This window comes from Gymnoscopelus braueri (genome assembly GCF_963280865.1).
Source record: "Gymnoscopelus braueri genome assembly, chromosome: 18".
In the NCBI taxonomy this organism is placed as follows: Eukaryota; Metazoa; Chordata; class Actinopteri; order Myctophiformes; family Myctophidae; genus Gymnoscopelus; species Gymnoscopelus braueri.
In genome coordinates, this window is record NC_137618.1 from 22,034,265 (window position 1) to 22,051,419 (window position 17,155).

The 17,155-nt window shown below is 39.7% G+C and overlaps 2 protein-coding genes across 2 annotated transcripts; one reads left to right on the top strand and one right to left on the bottom strand.

Annotated features, from left to right (window-relative positions):
- On the top strand, window positions 1-9,212 carry lamp1b (lysosomal associated membrane protein 1b). Its single transcript, XM_080412396.1, has 6 exons — window positions 1-373; window positions 3,056-3,252; window positions 5,463-5,591; window positions 6,111-6,177; window positions 6,396-6,563; window positions 7,541-9,212. The coding sequence occupies exons 1-6, from the start codon at window positions 307-309 to the stop codon at window positions 7,678-7,680; spliced, it is 768 nt and encodes a 255-aa protein (XP_080268522.1). The 5' UTR covers window positions 1-306; the 3' UTR covers window positions 7,681-9,212.
- A 680-nt stretch (window positions 9,213-9,892) lies between these two features.
- LOC308105933 (growth hormone-regulated TBC protein 1-A-like) lies at window positions 9,893-15,036 on the bottom strand. The gene is made up of 8 exons (XM_080456899.1): window positions 14,842-15,036; window positions 13,884-14,029; window positions 12,887-13,045; window positions 11,965-12,089; window positions 11,689-11,785; window positions 11,386-11,558; window positions 10,857-11,042; window positions 9,893-10,754 (listed from the first exon to the last, which is right to left on the bottom strand). The coding sequence occupies exons 1-8, from the start codon at window positions 14,892-14,894 to the stop codon at window positions 10,650-10,652; spliced, it is 1,044 nt and encodes a 347-aa protein (XP_080313025.1). The 5' UTR covers window positions 14,895-15,036; the 3' UTR covers window positions 9,893-10,649.
- Between the last annotated feature and the right edge of the window lie 2,119 nt (window positions 15,037-17,155).

Here is a 17,155-nt window from a genome sequence, read left to right on the forward strand (position 1 = left end):
TTCCACTGGCGGAGCATCACAGCGGCGAGCAGCAGGGGAACATTAACCTCTAACCACGTATATTACTGTTAAACCGCAAGGAGAAACTGTTTAATTACCTCGGAATCTGAACGTGTGATCTGATCTTCTCGTTTAGCGGGAACCTCGTTGTTTTGCCAAAGTAGTGTGCTTTAGTTTTTTACCTTGCCTTGGTCTTGTTGTTGTGACGCTACACTAGCATAGCAAACAAACAAAACTAGCATCCAACCAACGTTGACGTCGGCGGGTTTGTTGTTGTTTTATTGAGGAACACTGAACAAAACCAACATGAAGCTTCAGCACAGTCATTGCGACACACCTGGTCGCCTGGTCGGGCTGTTCGTTGCGCTATTAGGTGAGTGTGTATTGTTGTCTAACATTCCTCTCCAGCATTGTTGCCAGGTTTTGCGAGAGAAGCAAGCAACCAGTTATATGAAAACAAGCCTAAAAGAAACTACTACTAAGGCTACATGAGCACTTTAAACATCGGCTATTTGAAAATGGCAGATCTACAACAGATCTGGTCTGGGGATCTTAGTATAATCAGAAAAATAGACTTTTTAGAAGTCAATTCCAATTGACGCTCAGATTATACTAAGATCCCCGGCCAAGATCTGTTGTAGACATATTATTTGCTATTTTCAAAAATACATTGGAACAAAATGTGAGAAAATTAGGAATATTATTGAAACCTACCCATACGTCATGTCCTAGTATGAGCGAATAGGGTAAGGGGATCAACGTCATGCGATTCCTTTGTTTGACCCGGCAAAAACTCGAATGTGTCTCAAAGAATATGATAATTGGCAGAATCGCGGAAAGTTAAGAATATTTTGCGGTCCCGTTTTAATTTATCACAAGATTGGTGGTTGTTGCAATTACCTGCACCATGATATTTGACCAAATGTTGCGCTATGACGAAATAAACCCATGAAATGTAACTATGTGTACGTTCTGTAATGCAATTCCAATGTTGAAAGCTGTGTTTCACCCGGGGAAGGAATGGCGGATTCGGCCACGCCCCGAAATACCCGTATGTGTGTCTCAAAGAATGGGGGTCAATGGCATAAAATGTATTCAGATGGGGGTCCGCAGACAAATATATATTCATTTGGGGGTCCTTGACTTGAAAATGAAACGCCGGTTTAAACATTTGGAAACGAGCCCAAATAATCAACTTCACTTTAGAAACCAGCCCAAAGAAACAGCAACAACTTTACAGAAAAACAAGCCCAAAGTCGCTTATATTAAGCGGACATGGCAACACTGCTCTCCAGTCAGTGGTCTGTATACTTCGTCGTACGAAAGGGTCGCGCGCTGAAAACGGCCGATCTACAAGCTCACAGCACTGTGATCGCGGTGCGCGGCACCGTCGTACGAGGTTGGCTTCTTACGTGATTTTGCTCTTCAACAATATTGACGTAATATGTCAACTGAAAAGTCTGTCGTCACTGTGTCGCTCGACACTTGTCGATTGTTTAAAAGATGCAAATCTTACTACAAGGCCGGGGCAAAAATGTACTTATGCGTCCAGACCCCCGGGGTAGAGCACCATTGCGGCTTGTGGCTAAGTGTCCCTCCCAAAGGTATTAGTACACGGGACTCATACACCAATACATTCAATAGTTAAAAATTGACTTTGTGAAAATGGATGAGTTTGCTTCGACAGATTGACAATACAGACTGCGGAGTACAGTCCTAATCATGAAGTTGATTTTTGCACCAAAATTGTTTCGCTACCGCCATCTTCAGGCGAGCTGATGAACATAACATCTCATCTACTAGAGATGAAGAAAACGAGTCATTGTAGTATTAATGTTTGTATTGAATTTTTCAACATGTTATCAAAGAAAGAGACAATACCATAAATGATGGCATAAAATATCACTGTATGCCATAGACTGTTAAAGGTTAGAGCTCTATATTCTGATAGTAATTCATTGCTGTAGAGCGTTTGTTGAGTAACAGGAGCTCTAACTGTATCGCCACTCGCGAGCTTTTTAGTAAACAGAAAATACATTTTCAGTTGTTAAACATGTCATCTAATCAGGAGAGAGAACTCTACTAAAGAGATGGGGAGACCCCTGTTATCACACTATAGCAATGATTGCTATGTGAATATAGTTAGTTACAAAGCAGAGCAATTGACTAAATGTTGTACCCATGATGTTTTTCAGTGTTATACCAGACATATCACATGCCCAAGTTGAATATCCAATTATTGACCTTTAAATAACCAGAGACATATTAGTCACACTATTGTGTCACTTTGTCGTAACCGTTGGCCTGAGCTGTGCATACAGTACATGCATACGGTACATACATACTGCCCAATATGCATGCATACTGTACATTCATAACATACCATATTTGTCATCAGAACAGCACAAATTGTAAAGTATACATGGCATGATATATTACAATGTGATTTTGAAAGGGGGGGGGGGGGGAACAGTGAAATCCATAGAATTAAGATGGTCTACAATACATCATATCCTTTTGGTGTATGCATATTTGCATATGTTTCTAGACTGCAGCAGACAAGCTTTACTAGCCAGGTTTGACTGAGTTTATTATGAGCTGAGTATGTTCACCACAAGGCTCCTCTTGTACAGAGCACATGGCATGCTCAGGAACAATGGGAAACAGCCAAATGTTTAAGGGCACTATAGTTCATGTAATTGTCACCCTCACAATTTTGAAGGTTTTGGAATTCCTCTTGGTGATCATTGGATACTTGTAACTTGAGTAATGTTCATGTGACCATCTCAGAAGTTAAACCATTGTTTAAATCCAGTTTTAACCTCAAACATGGCAGGAATTTAACATGGCCAAAGACAGACTATATTTTAGCAAGTGCATTTTCATCTTTGTAGACAGCACTATAAGCACTAAAGTCTGCCACAACGCATGACATAGATTTCACTTTACTATTCAGGGTTTAATGGTACATATTAAGTAGGGTTGTTTATTCAACTGCACTGCACTACAGTATATTTCATTAACTCAAATGACTCAATTTGTCCTCCAACATCAGCTGCCACCTTTCACCAGAGCTTTGCCGCTGATGCCCCACCCACTGGTTCTCCCCAAATCTCTGCCCCACCCGTCAACAACCCAGGAAGACCAGAAACGGGCAATTACACAGTCACCAACCGTAATGGAACTGCTTGTCTGATGGCACGCATGGGCTTACAGCTCAACATCTCCTTCAATTCTACCACCCAGAATACGGTACTTTAAAAAAAAAAATTGCATTGGCACTTTTCCCATTAAATTGCAGTTGTGCAATTTCTCCTAATGTATTAATGCACTTGGCCAAAGTGTTGGAGAAATAAATGGTATCCAAGATTACTAATACTAACATGATTGGGGCTGGCTGTGTACTCCTGGGTACCTCTATGCCAAGTTGAAAACCCTATATTACGTTCACAGAAGTTCCAATAGAGCTCAACAGTGATGTGCCGGAAGTAAAAATCCCATTCATTCTCTGCATAGAGTATTTTATTATCAGCCTTAATGTCTTATCAATCAAGTAGACTTACCATGAGCAACGTGGTTGCAAAACAATGCTATATGCTCTTGTAAAAGCCACACGTCTGAATGCAATCAATGTAGTTTTAAGAAAAACTTGTTTTGTTCGTGATGACACAAGATACTACTCAGGATTGGTGGAGCTCACGTTACCATGGAAATGTTACCGCCCCGCGAATGATACGCGAGTTTCTGCTACACTAGATTCCATAGCCCGGAGACATCAAAATCACTAAAAGTCAATCTCAATATTTTGAGATTGACTTTTTGGTGAGAAATCGTAATGGAACAACCAAAAGCTGATAACCAACTTTCAATTAATAATTGAAATTTGAACCTATAGTCTATAAAGTACATAAAGTGTTAAGTATAAAAAATAAATGAACGTTCGGCCCTGGACCTTGCACAGCAGCTGGCCTCGCTAGATCAGAGCCAACTAAAACAACATGCTACACACGTTGCACCCCCTCTTTCTACTGTCCGCAGACAGCTGAAAAAATGACAAAATTAGAAAAATGGTTATCATAATGAAACTTCCCCTATTGATTAATTACATGAAGACAATGATTTATCGTATTACAAGTTTTCTGAAATTGTATATTTAAATATGCAAATTGGGCATTAGGAAAATATGCCTGAATTTGCATACCAGAATCAACATTGGAACATTGTACAAAGCCAAAGTCAACATTCTTATTTCATTTTGTTAAGATGTTGGAGTCAAAGGTTTTTAGCGAGGGAATATTCAATATCTGGCTCAATTTTGGGGCTCATGGACTAAATGCCTAATTTGCATATTTAAATATACAATTTCCGAAAACTTGTAATACGATAAATCATTGTCTTCATGTAAGTAATCAACTGGGGAAGTTTCATTATGGGAAAAATAACAAAATGTGTGATAAATATGAAAAAGCTGCTGCTCCTGTGGAAAGGTTATCATATATTTATTTACTTATATTGACTCTATAAACAATTTAATATACGTATGGTTTTGTCCACTCAAATCTTTGCTCAATTTTGGGGCTCTGGCTCATGGACTAATACATCTTATTCAAATTATTAATTTCAACACAACAGGCAAGCTGATGGATGCACAGCATTCTTGCACAGCATTCTGGGTAGTATTATACCATTGTCATTTTATTACAAAAATATTCAGAACAATCAAACTGTATAACATCTACAAACGTCTGCAAACTAATGATTCTCAATTTGGGCAAGGTAATTCTAAAATGTTATCTCAAGCTCAGGAATAAAAAAACGATTTACATTCTTATCTGGAGTCTTCCGGGACTGAAGTTTAATAACCAAAGTCCTTATTTACTTGTACTCAGTAGTCAAGATAAGTGCAAGGACCTGGAAGGAGCTCTTTAAAATACCTGGTGATCTTTATCTGTTGCATTATTAAATCAGTTCATATTAAGCGTTTAAGACAAATACTTACAGTAGGTGTGTATTCTTTAGTCTGCCTGCCCTTATACTTTGTCCCTTGAAATCCATAGTCCTCATGTTCTATCCACTGCAGAGTCCGTGGTAAACTGTTGGCACCTTTTTTGTCCTTAATTCCTTGTCCTTAATGCTAATTGGTTGCAGGTGAGGTAGTCTCACAAGCAATACAGAATTTGACTGGAGGAAGATTTGCACACCACAACGTTTCCATCTTTTTGTTGCATGACCAAAACCTTTGTCCAGCACTTTTCTTTTTACTAGAACACTTAATTGAGCATGTACCTTAAACTTTTTGTGCTGTGCAATTCTTTCTCCACTAATTTTCCCTATCTGCAGAGTAAAGTGCTTGGAGCCACAACATCAATGTGCCTCTGTGTTGACTCTAACAAGTTCATCTGCTTAAACGCATAGAAACACTGGTGATATAATGTATGTCCTGCTCTGTTTTGTATTTACAGACCGTGTTGGATTTGATGAATCTTCAGCCAAATATAACAAAGAGCTCTGGTTCATGTGACGCAGACAGTGCCTCCCTGGTTTTAACAGCAGATGTAGATAAAACCAACCTCACATTTGTGTTCTTACTGGTAGGCTCCTTTTGTCTTTTTTGTCTTACAATTAATTACTCTGGCAACTAAATGTAAGGGAAGAAACAAGTTCTGTGTGGAACTCTTCATCCTCTGTCGTCCTGGGTGTGTTCGAATTGTCTTTTGCTTAGGTTCCTAACTGAGATAAATGTCCCAGAACTATTTAAGCAGCAGCCAAGATGAGAGCCAGTTGAATTCCCCAATGCACACTACTGGTGGGTGTGTGCCAGTGCGTCCGAGAGAGCGAGAGTGTGTTTGTTAGGTATAAGATGATAGACAGGAAAGAGAATTTCATGTCTATTTGGCAATTTCAGAATGTCTATTTTTGTAGTGCTTTTATGTAAAGGAAAAATATGTACAGTAGGAAAGGAAATCCAGACGGCTTTTTCTGAGAGCTCGTGCATTGAGATTTTCACTTACTGTTAAGCACCACTAGATGGCAGCCTCAGAACATGCGTGTGTTACTGTTGCTTGTTTGAATGTCATGTGACTGAGGGGTTATTGATTCTTTACCTTCAGAATTCTACATCCAATAAGTACCACTTAAGTGGAGTGACTCTGTCAGCTGCCTGGCCAGACATGAGTGGTGAGTAAACATCCCATTATCAACATGAATAATATACATTATATGCATCAATTTTGTAACCCTCTTCAAACCCTAATCTGCCAAGCGGAAATTTTGTATAGTGGGCAATTTGTGATCATCCCATTTTGTATCTTGCCTTTCTGTCCCATAACTATTTGTTCTGTCTTCTGCATTTCCCTGGCCCCCCTTTTCACTTTTTTGTTTCTCCTCTTCTACAGTACCCTTCTCAGCCAGTAACGGTAGTCTGGACTACCTGCAGGGTACCCTGGGTCGTTCATACATGTGTCATGGGGAACAGACCTTGGATGTGGTCCAGAGCCTTTCCATCAACACCTTCCAGCTGCAAGTGCAGCCCTTTGGCCTCACTGGAGATAATTTTGGAGCAGGTATATGCTTTCAAGATTTGCTTTTAGTTCCATACTTGCAACAGGGATGGTAGTTGTTTATAACCTTTCTTTCACCAGGCCAAAAATCACGTTTGAACCATTCAAACGTATTGAATTTTCAAACGTATTGAATTTTGAACTTTGAACCTATCTATTTTTTATAAAATATTAAAGTCTCGATCTGTCTGTGTACTGTCGTTGGAGCGGAAAAACTTGCTCTCTTGTGAGATCAAATAAATTATCCATACTTTATATCTTGTTCCATAGCCACATTTGAATAAAGTTAGGTACTATAATGGTTTAAATAAAAGCCCAGGCTAACTGAAGTCTTAGGGAGAACAGTGACATGCATCGCTCTGAGCGACATGCTTTGATGGAACAATATTTACCGAACAATATTTACCTTTTGCTTTGATGGAACAATATTTAACCAGGAAATTATAACCAATCTATTCAGTCAGACTCAATATAGCCTACACTTTTGCAATGTTTGTGTTGACTGAAGGTACACAATGTTACAACAAGGAAGTTTTAGCCTGAGGGACAATTCCAAACGGGTTTAGAACGCTTTCTTCAATCGAGTCTGGTTGTGAACTTGTCTGCCATCATTGCCAAATGTGTGTACCCAGTCAGGGTTGTCTGTCTGCGGAGTGCGGACAGTAGAAAGAGGGGGTGCAACTTGTGTAGCATGTTGTTTTAGTTGGCTCTGTGATCTAGCGAGGCCAGCTGCTGTGCAAGGTCCAGGGCCGAACCTTAATTTTTTATTTATATTGGAACGTTCATTTATTTTTTATACTTAACACTTTATGTACTTTATAGACTATAGGTTCAAATTTCAATTATTCATTGAAAGTTGGTTATCAGAAAAATATATTATCCATGATCAACCAAAAGGGAGAGAAAAAAATCTCAGCTTAAATATGGCTCCTATGATAATCAATTTATTTGTACTCCTCTGTCTCCTTTCACTCTCCAAGCTGAGGAATGTCAGCTGGATGAAGACGACATGTTGATCCCCATCATAGTTGGAGCAGCTTTGGCCGGCCTTGTCCTCATTGTCCTTGTGGCCTACCTCATCGGCAGGAAGAGGAGCCATGCTGGGTACCAGACCATTTGAGGTCACTTTCCGTCACGTGGCCACAGAGGCCAGAGAGCGCTATCCCACCCATGCAATTAACCACTATTTTAAAAGACTGACACTCCCCCCATTCTTCTTCTTCGTCCCTTCATCCCTCTACCATGCCCCCCTTCCTTCTGTATGTCTATGAAGTGTTCTTGCTGCTCCCACTCCATTTGCCTGTATCCTACTACTAGAAAAATGTCATTACTACCTTATGGGTTTTCTTGATGGTGATATGCGCTTTCTTGACTGACTTGCTCTTTTGTACAAAATGGGACTTTGGTGAGAAATCGTAATGGAACAACCAAAAGCTGTTTACTTACAGTGTAAGGAAGGGGTTCAGTGTTGGCTGGCTCTAGTAACCGTAGGTCAGATATTCCACAATCTTCACTTGCTTCGCGACGTGTAGTTTAGAGCTTGAATCATACATATTATTTATTGCTTTCTGACAATGGAATTTTGAGGGATTTTCTGTGCAGGCATTGGAATAATTGTTTTTATTGATTGCTTATCTGTTGTTTTTGTGTGTGGCCATTTTAGTGGTCTTGTCATTGAGGAGCTGTTGTTACTTCAGTGTAAAGGGAATATATGGTTCTATTCAATCCCCTTCTGTGAAGACAAACCTTCCAGTGTTTTATATTGTAAGTCAACACATAGCCAAAGAGTGCATACAGTAGAGATCTGCAAAGAGGCAGCTGGGACTATCAGCTGCAAACGAGTAAGTGTAAGGAGTTGTGCTCCGTTTTCAGAAATAGCCGTCACATTTTTAATGGTTGGACCTTGGATACAAAGTCCAGTTTGATGTGATTTAGTTGAGGTGTCCTTGTTGACCAGGTTAACTGAACTAACAACGGGTGTTACTGTATGTGCTGCACTGAGGCTGATGCCCACCCCCAGATATTGCTGGTACTACACACGCACAATAAGGGTCGTTAATTGAGACTACAACCTCTGTTTGCTGAGGAGGTTGAACATTTCTCAGGATGTCTTTGTAATGGAGGGATTAACTGTAGTGAAGAGATAATGTTCTGGTGTCTCAACATGAGCAATCTGGGAACCAATTTGTTTTATTTTTTATTTTTATTTTTCTGAATCTGTTACATGAGCAATGTTCTACTCAATAGCAAACTTGCTTAAAACGCAACTTGGATTTTTGTCACATAAGGGAAAGCGACCGGACTGAAGTCTGGAGAGAAATCCCAATTTAACTAAAGATGGCCAAAATACCCATGCCAAATTTTCGTGTGCCTTTCCAGCTGTGAAATCGATGAGAAATACGTTATGCCAATAATACCAGAGGTACTCGCTCATAGACAGTGCATACTGTCAAGTTTGGGACATAGCCAACCTGTACTGTTGTTTGAAGATGTACGTTCACTACGTTGTATGAAGTCGAAGGAGAAAGTTCAAAGTACGTTAACATTTTCTCCCTCATCTAGAAATGTTAATATCCATGTAGCGGTTTAATAAGGTTTTAATGGGATGTTTGCATTGTTTTCTAAAAGGTCAATAAAAGTGGAAGAACAAGGCTTTTTTAACTGTGTTTTTTTACACTACAGTATAAACGAACGGTGCATTTAAACCCTTAATATCAAAACTACTTGTTAAATTGAGACAGTTGAGAAGAATTGTGTGTTCACTTATGTTCACACATGTGCACATACAGTACTTAAAGTATTAACCGGCTGTTCAGATGCTCTAAAGATGATGATGCAACGAGAATAGGTTTTATGTAGATAATCTTTCTCCATTTAGTTATGGCAATTCCCAATTTTCCCCCGCACACGTTAGTCGCTGTTACTTCTAACCCCTACAGTTTATTTGGGATGGTGTAGACGAGCACGTGTCTCCTCCGATACTCATGAAGCTACCAGCCGCTCCCTTTCACCAGGGTCCACATATGCATACAGAGGACCACTAGTTGTCGTCCCTGCTGATCAGGTGCCCTGGCCAACCTGTAGGAGTTGCTATAGTACAGCGATAGATGGCCCACTTCCCTCCCGTGACCATGGCCATTTATGTTCATTGGAACGTCCGGCCTAGCCGGATGCACTGTGGAGGATTCAAACCCATAGTCTCTGTGGTGGTGGGCAGAAACTTCACCCCTGCACCACCTGGAATCCCCAAATTTTTCTTTTTCATCACATTTAGATAGAGGCCCTTAAAACATGCTGAAATAGTTTTTGTAGGACATGAAACGGTAAACGTGAACAGTGAATTTATTGAGGCAACTTCAGTGATACAAAGTAAACCAAACAAAAGATTCTGAAAGGAATTTGATCCTAGCACAGCAGCGACCAATATTGTTTAATAACATCACCACAGCATTGTTGGGGCAACTTAGAATCAAGCGAGTATTTGCATGCAGTTGGGGTCTAATGCCATCTGTAATCACCTTTCCTACATATTTGAAAATCATTCAACATAACCTCACACAAAATAAATAATTCAGAGGGACACTTGAAGCAAAACTATATCCCTGAGGTCTAAGACACTTGTAACAATTAAAATTATTAGTGTATGCTTTAATGAAAGAAGTCTAGGAAAAGGGCATAGTCAACAACAGTTTGCATTTGAAAAACGCATTTTATAATTCACCCTCCAAGTATAGCTAAGTCAGGTGAAAACTGTTTAAACAGAAGTGTACTAGTCCATAATCCCATGGAGACAGGATTTTCTTTTAGGGTGTAACCGTTTATGCACATAATTACCGATTTACATCTTGTATTCAATTATTTACAGGAGATCGAGACAGGCTTTTAAAGGGAAAAGAGCCTCAAAATCCAAAACCTAGAGATTCTGCTGCACTGGGTCAGCATAAAAACACCATGTCCAATACCTGTACATAAATGTTGTGAAGGTTACCAGGTCTTCATTTTAGTTATAGGAGAGTTCACGGGTGTCCTTGGGTGTCAAATATTACTTTTGCTGTGAGGCCGGAAAACAACCCCATCAGATCCAGGATATCATGTTTTTCTAGTGTTCTCCTCCGCCATTACACGTTGTCTACATGTCTCTCTCAACTTAGTGATCGTTGCCATCGACAGACTTCCTGGTTTGTCAAAGATTTTCTGCAAATATAAAAATTAAGTTAAAGTCACAATGACACGCACCAAGACTGCTACACTCCAGAGCAGACCGTGTGTATCCATCCTTGTCCTGTGTTATCTCACCTGCATAAAGGTGTGGCAGTCCATTGTGAATGCTCCGCGGGTGATCTGTTTGAAGCACTCACACACATCAGGCAGAGAGCGAGCCCTCAGGATCTCAGGTTGGTGGTGACGGATCAGAGTGAGAGCGACACGGAACAGGACCTTAGAACCCTCATAGAAAAGGCAATCCCAGATCCGCAGGACTGTCTGGTAGAGAACAGGGATGGCTGATGTTTATGTATATTATGAAATCTGGAATGAACGTTGCAGATTGCTTTGCTTTATTGCCATGTCGGGTAGAGAGACATTTAAAAGGCTTCAATCTGGTCAATTGTCTTTTTACCAATAAGTTGTATAATTGCTTCTATATTTGTTGAACACAATCAATACATTTCAAATTAAGTCATTTTTTCAATTCCATTAGAATTGTTTTGGGCAAATATTCTATCAACCACTTGTGTCAAGCTCTCTGGGGCGATCCTTGGGAGAATAAAATCATTATAAATATCTCACCATGTGCATTACATCACCAAGAAATCCTTCCACTTACCTCTATAGGGAGTACATCTATGTAAAGACAGATGAACCAGCGTGCGACCACCAGGGTCCATATGCCAGGATACTGGTCCATGAGCTGACCTACTGCTGGAGATTTGACCTTTACCAGCTCACCAAGAACCTCCTGGTCAACCCTCAGACCCAGCATGGCAGGGCTGTAGAAGTCTATAACATATCACGACATTAACTTACGTATGCGTTAGTAACTGAAACACAAGTGTGTGTGTGTGTGTGTGTATATATATAAACATCCCTGGCTGCCAAATAGCTGCAAGGGATGCCACATTATAACTACCTGGGAGTATTCTGCCTAACAATGCATCCATCAGCCAGAATGACTTCTCTTCATCCTTGGTAATGATCATAAGGTAACCTGCAATGAAGTTCATGCCCTAGAATAAAAAGGGGATGATATTACTCATCTGTATGTGCTCATTGTACCGAAGGTTACGAGTGCATCGGACAGTGTATTAGACACGACCACTGAGTGTCGGATGGACAAGCATTTTTTATGTTATATACCGGTTTTCCATTTATAGTGGACGTTGTGAGACTGCCATATGTTCCTTACCTGACAGTATCCCACTGTCTTATTGTGGTGTCCGTAGGCCAGCAGCACATTATACAGGGCTGTCTGTAGGCCTGGCTCAGTGCTGTTCCGGAACAGGACATTGTCAGGAAATGTCCTATGCATGTCTACAGACAAACAGAGGAGATGTTTGAACCGATCATTACTCATGTTTTATGTATGGCCTGGTCTATAGCCTTCACTGCTCAGTCTTGTTATCAATTTGCTGTGTATATAAGGACAACAAGATCTAAATCACGCCAACTGTCTGATATAAAATCACTAACAATCGTTTTGATCAGACTATATAAGAATTTCATTAAGATAAGAGACCACAAATTAAAGTTTGAGGACAGCTAGTGTACTAGAGGCATACATAATTACAATTTAGACATTCGGCAAACGCTATTATCCAGAGTGACTTACAGTGCAAAGTGCAACATGAATCCTTGTCAACCATCAACAGGGTAAGTGTCAAGTAAATAGAGTGCCAAGAAAACAAGATGGTGCTACAAAGTAACTAGAATAGCAGGTAGACATCAACACTAGCATGTGTCTAAATAACAAACTTGGCACCTGTGGGTAAGCAAATGGTATACATCTATCCAAAATAAAAACATACCTACAAGTAAAGAACATACATCTGGATATCAAGTCTAGCTTACATCCAATAATAGATTCAAGATGGTTTATTTGTCAAACACTCGCTCATACAAGTACTGTATGTGCAGTGAAATGTGTGACATGCAAACTATGCAAATAGTATAATTAATTAATAAACCAATAATTAAGTAATAAAGTAATAAGTGAAAAGTGTATGAAGTGTGTAAAGTCATTATTATTAGGTTATTATTAGGGTTCTAATACTTGTTGCCTATTATGATAGGTGAAGTGGATTGAGAACACTATAGTGCAAAGAGCTGACCCGTATGAATGGTCTCCTTCAGTTTGGCATCGTGCTCCATGCCGAGCAGAGAGTGGTAGTAACCTGGGTTCTCATCAAGTCGTTCCTGGGCGCCGCTGGCTGCCATCCAGATTCTAGTACGATGCTCACCGGGCACACCTTTACGCACATACCTTTTAACTACCACAAGAGCAATTATAAGCAATAACGCATTACGGCAGACGATCAGAGGGCATATAAGAACTTTACCTGTGCTTGTGTGTGTCTGTGTCTGTGTCTGTGTGTGTGTCTCTGTGTGTGTGTGTGTGTGTGTGTGTGTGTGTGTGTGTGTGTGTGTGTGTGTGTGTGTGTGTGTGTGTGTGTGTCTGTGTGTGTCTGTGTGTGTGTGTTCCCAACATTTTGGACTTTAAACCAGTTGATTAGGGACAGCATGAAATTAGGTTTTACAGCAGTTTCATAAGGTTAGGGTTACATTCAGTATGTATCTGTTAGGATTAGATGGGTTATAGGGATATGAAATGAAATAATTCAATCCAATGTTCCTTTAGGCCTGGCTCAGTGCTGTTCCGGAACAGGACATTGTCAGGAAAGGTCCTATGCATCAGGGGCGCAGCCATGGGTGGGCCTGGGTGGGCCGTGGCCCACCCACATAGAGAGCTGGCCCACCCAATCAATTTAGCAAAAAAAAAGATATATATTATTTTTTATTTTTTATCTTTTTATAATTAATTTTTGGATAAAGAATCGGTAAAATCAGGCAAAAATAAGAATTAAATAACATTAACATAGCCCTAACCCTAAAACCGAAATAAAGTTAAAAAAAAAAAAAAGCCCAATATAACCGCAATAACCGCGGGGGTGCCCACCCGCTCCTGCTCAGGCCCAGCCTATACTAGCGATCTGGCTGCGCCACTGCTATGCATGTCTACATGAGAGAGAGAGAGAGAGAGAGAGAGAGAGAGAGAGAGAGAGAGAGAGAGAGAGAGAGAGAGAGAGAGAGAGAGAGGGGGTGGTCAACCTGTCAGATTCTTCTCCACATGTGTTTTCCCTTGAAGGAGTTTGGACCATCTCTCGGATCTTCTGTTGACGACAGCTACATACTCATTCATCATCTCCTTGTAGGATTCAAAATCTTGAGTTCTCTCAAACCCATATGGGTCAATCCTGCAGAGGCAAATTTAATTTGCATTTTATTTAGGCATTGAATGATTTTCTTATGCACAACGTATGCATGTAGAAATAGCTAAACATTCTCCATTCTTGAACAGCTTCTTGATTCTAGAACATTAAAAGTAACCAGTAGTAAAACGTACAAGTGTCAGTTGCCCAGTCCCCAGACAATTCATAAATTGACATGTAATTGTATGTGTCCTTTTAAAGTAATTTCTGTACCATACACAATTGATAGCTGAGGACTGCTGTGCTGTTGTTACAAGAAGTACAATGTAACTCCCATCTTTTTCCTTGATGATTGACACTACAAACAGCCTCACCTGGGTAGAGTTTCTGTTGCTGGGAGATCAGATTTCACAGCTGAATCACACAGTATTACATTACCTTCCCAAAGAGGAACCGGCATAAATTACAACATTCAAGTCTCATACAAACTTATTTCTGTGTAGTGGTACAGGTATTTTACACAGTCAATTTTAAAAAGGTATTGATTTCAAATCTGTTGATTGGTGATTTAGGGCTGGCTATATGATCCCATTATTTCCACCTGCCCTGTGCAAGTATAGGACCTTGCACACTACACTAATCCCCACAAAAATAAATTAAACACAAATAAATAAATAAACAACCTTCCAAGAAAACAGATCAACAATATCCTACAACTAATATAGTTGTGTAGCAATCATAATTGCTAGTCTTGGGGAAGAAAAAAAGAAGACAGCAAGCATGCCTGTGATGTGGAAAGTAGATCATTGTAAAACCAATGAAAGCAGAAAGATCTATTTCAAGATGGTAAACATTACCTGTCATTGCTGCATAGGGGTTGACCAGGATGTGTGTTAATGTCCTCATCCATTGCACACGAATTGCAAGTGAGTAAATTGTAATGCACTAGAAACAGCGTGCACTGAGGTACTCCACAGTCCCTTGAAAAAATACTATCAAAAATAAATAATAAAAGGAAACGTATAGCGGTCTAAATTTCAACCAACTCCTCATCTTACATTCTCATTTGGAGGCGGGGCTTGTTTGAGAAACGCCCAGGTACTGTACTGGTCTGCAGGTGTGCAGTCAATTTGCATGCACAAAACCTAAGGGAAGGGATTGTGAGAACTATTATTTGCACTGAAGCACAGTGGTGGAAAAAGTACTCACATTTTTTTCTTAAGTAAAAGTATCAATACTGCAATGCAGAAATACTCCGTTACAAGTAAATGTCCGGAATTCAAAATTGACAAGTTTTCAAATGTATAAAAATCCTTGAAAATAGTAGATCTACAAGCTCACAATGCGTCGCATAGCAGTACTTGGGTAACTTGGGTAAATGTACTTAATACTTTACACCACTGCTGAAGCAAATTCCTATTAACCTAGTTGACATGGCAATATTGGGGGGGGGGGGGGGGATTGTGTTTATAGCTGTCATTGAGCAGCCTAACATACAAGCACATAGGACTTGCTGATAGAATTTTCTGATCCCATTGTTAACTCAAAACATAGAGCTATATTGTCTCCAGTGTTGGTAATCAAAACATTTACAGCATATAAATATGGGACACCTGCTCATGACCTTTGTACTACAGTAGCTGCAAGCAACTTAGATGCTATAATGCTATCTAGATGCCAGATAGCATTATAGCATCTAAGTTGCTTGCAGCTATAGCTTTGTGCCATGTCATCCACCCTCATGCAGCATGTCTATCTTATTTGTCTGCAGTGTCTATCATTCTCTGAAATGTTGTAATAGAACAAGATTCGCAATGAAAATAAATAAAATAAACAAACAACTGAATTTCCCTCATGGGATCAAATCAAAATGTCAATCAATCAATATAGATATATTGAGATATATTAAGATAAAAAGATAAAAATAAGATAACAATAGACTTGGCCTACATCTATGTTCAATAGCATGTAAACTATGTGGACATTACAATGACAGCGAAAACAAAAATTCAAATCTTGTTGATTTTAAATCCCCGTGGTGCAGACAATTGAAGGAAAAATATCAATGACACTGTATGGTTTTATGGCAAAGTATTCGTGAAGTAAATTTTGAGCGTGATATAAAATGTAGAGCATGTCAGCCCTGGGGTATTCAGGGGTTGACACTAAGGTCTCAGAGGCACTTGCCCATCGGGCAAGTACAGGTCATGTTCTACTTGCCCAAAGGTCATGCCCACTTGCCCGAAAAGCAAATCGTCCATTATAAAATGACAGGTAGACTTTGAATTGCCGTTCAATTTAATACTTATTTTTTTACTTTCTGGGGCTGTGCAATAAAAAAAATCACACTTATTATTTTATATTTTTAAGTGTAGCGAGTAGCGACAGTGAAAACAGCACATTATAGGTAAACAGTGCTCTTATTTTACATTCCACAGATCAGAAGACAGAGCTCTGGCCATGTTCAGGTGTTTACAAAAATCTCTCCTGAAAGCAAACTCCACCTGCCCGCAAGTTTTATTTACCTGCCAGGGGCAGGTGGGCAACCCTTTAAGTGTCAATGCCTGCGTGTACAGTTCAAAACAAAGCATTAACAAATGCTAATTATGTGTAATTTACACTCATCTGTTCAACATGGAAATATTGTGGTATATTTTTCAATATAGTCTTGTCATCAAAAAAAGACTAATTATTTGTTATTTAAACAAATACATGCTTTATTCAAGTCTCTTAATATTCATAGGCTACTTACACAATGGGTCAATGTTTTAATTTGTTTATACTACCTGTGGTAATACTTAACAAATGTGGTTTGTAGCATATAGGGATTAACCAAAAATGTGACAATTCAAAACACCTCTGGGGTAGATTGTGCCAACCTCTTATTGTCCTTCGGTACCCTGGTTCCTGAAATAACAGCTATACCATGCCAATCCCAAAGGACTGTTGTGTTTACACAACATTTCTCACAGAGATGGGAGACCATGACCCAATAGTTGAGTTGTTAGGGCTTTAATGCCTGAAAGCAAGTCCCCTATTTGATTCCTGGCCTGCCAGACGATTTGCTACATGTCACTCCCCTACCCTCCCTCTCCACTGTACTTATCAAAGGCTCAGAACTCCCCACCTCACCCCAATAACAAAACAATTCTCACAGAGATGTTGTAATTG

What these genes read in the sequence shown, in the direction of transcription:
- lamp1b (XM_080412396.1), top strand. Translation starts at nt 307, where the DNA reads ATGAAGCTTCAGCACAGTCATTGCGACACACCTGGTCGCCTGGTCGGG. An exon ending in TGCCTGGCCAGACATGAGTG is followed by an intron (nt 6,178 to 6,395) that starts GTGAGTAAACAT and finishes CCTCTTCTACAG; the next exon opens with TACCCTTCTCAGCCAGTAAC. An exon ending in TGGAGATAATTTTGGAGCAG is followed by an intron (nt 6,564 to 7,540) that starts GTATATGCTTTC and finishes TCACTCTCCAAG; the next exon opens with CTGAGGAATGTCAGCTGGAT.
- LOC308105933 (XM_080456899.1), bottom strand. Translation starts at nt 14,894, where the DNA reads ATGGATGAGGACATTAACACACATCCTGGTCAACCCCTATGCAGCAAT. An exon ending in TGTGGAGAAGAATCTGACAG is followed by an intron (nt 13,046 to 13,883) that starts GTTGACCACCCC and finishes CTCTTGTGGTAG; the next exon opens with TTAAAAGGTATGTGCGTAAA. An exon ending in GAAGGAGACCATTCATACGG is followed by an intron (nt 12,090 to 12,886) that starts GTCAGCTCTTTG and finishes GTTTGTCTGTAG; the next exon opens with ACATGCATAGGACATTTCCT.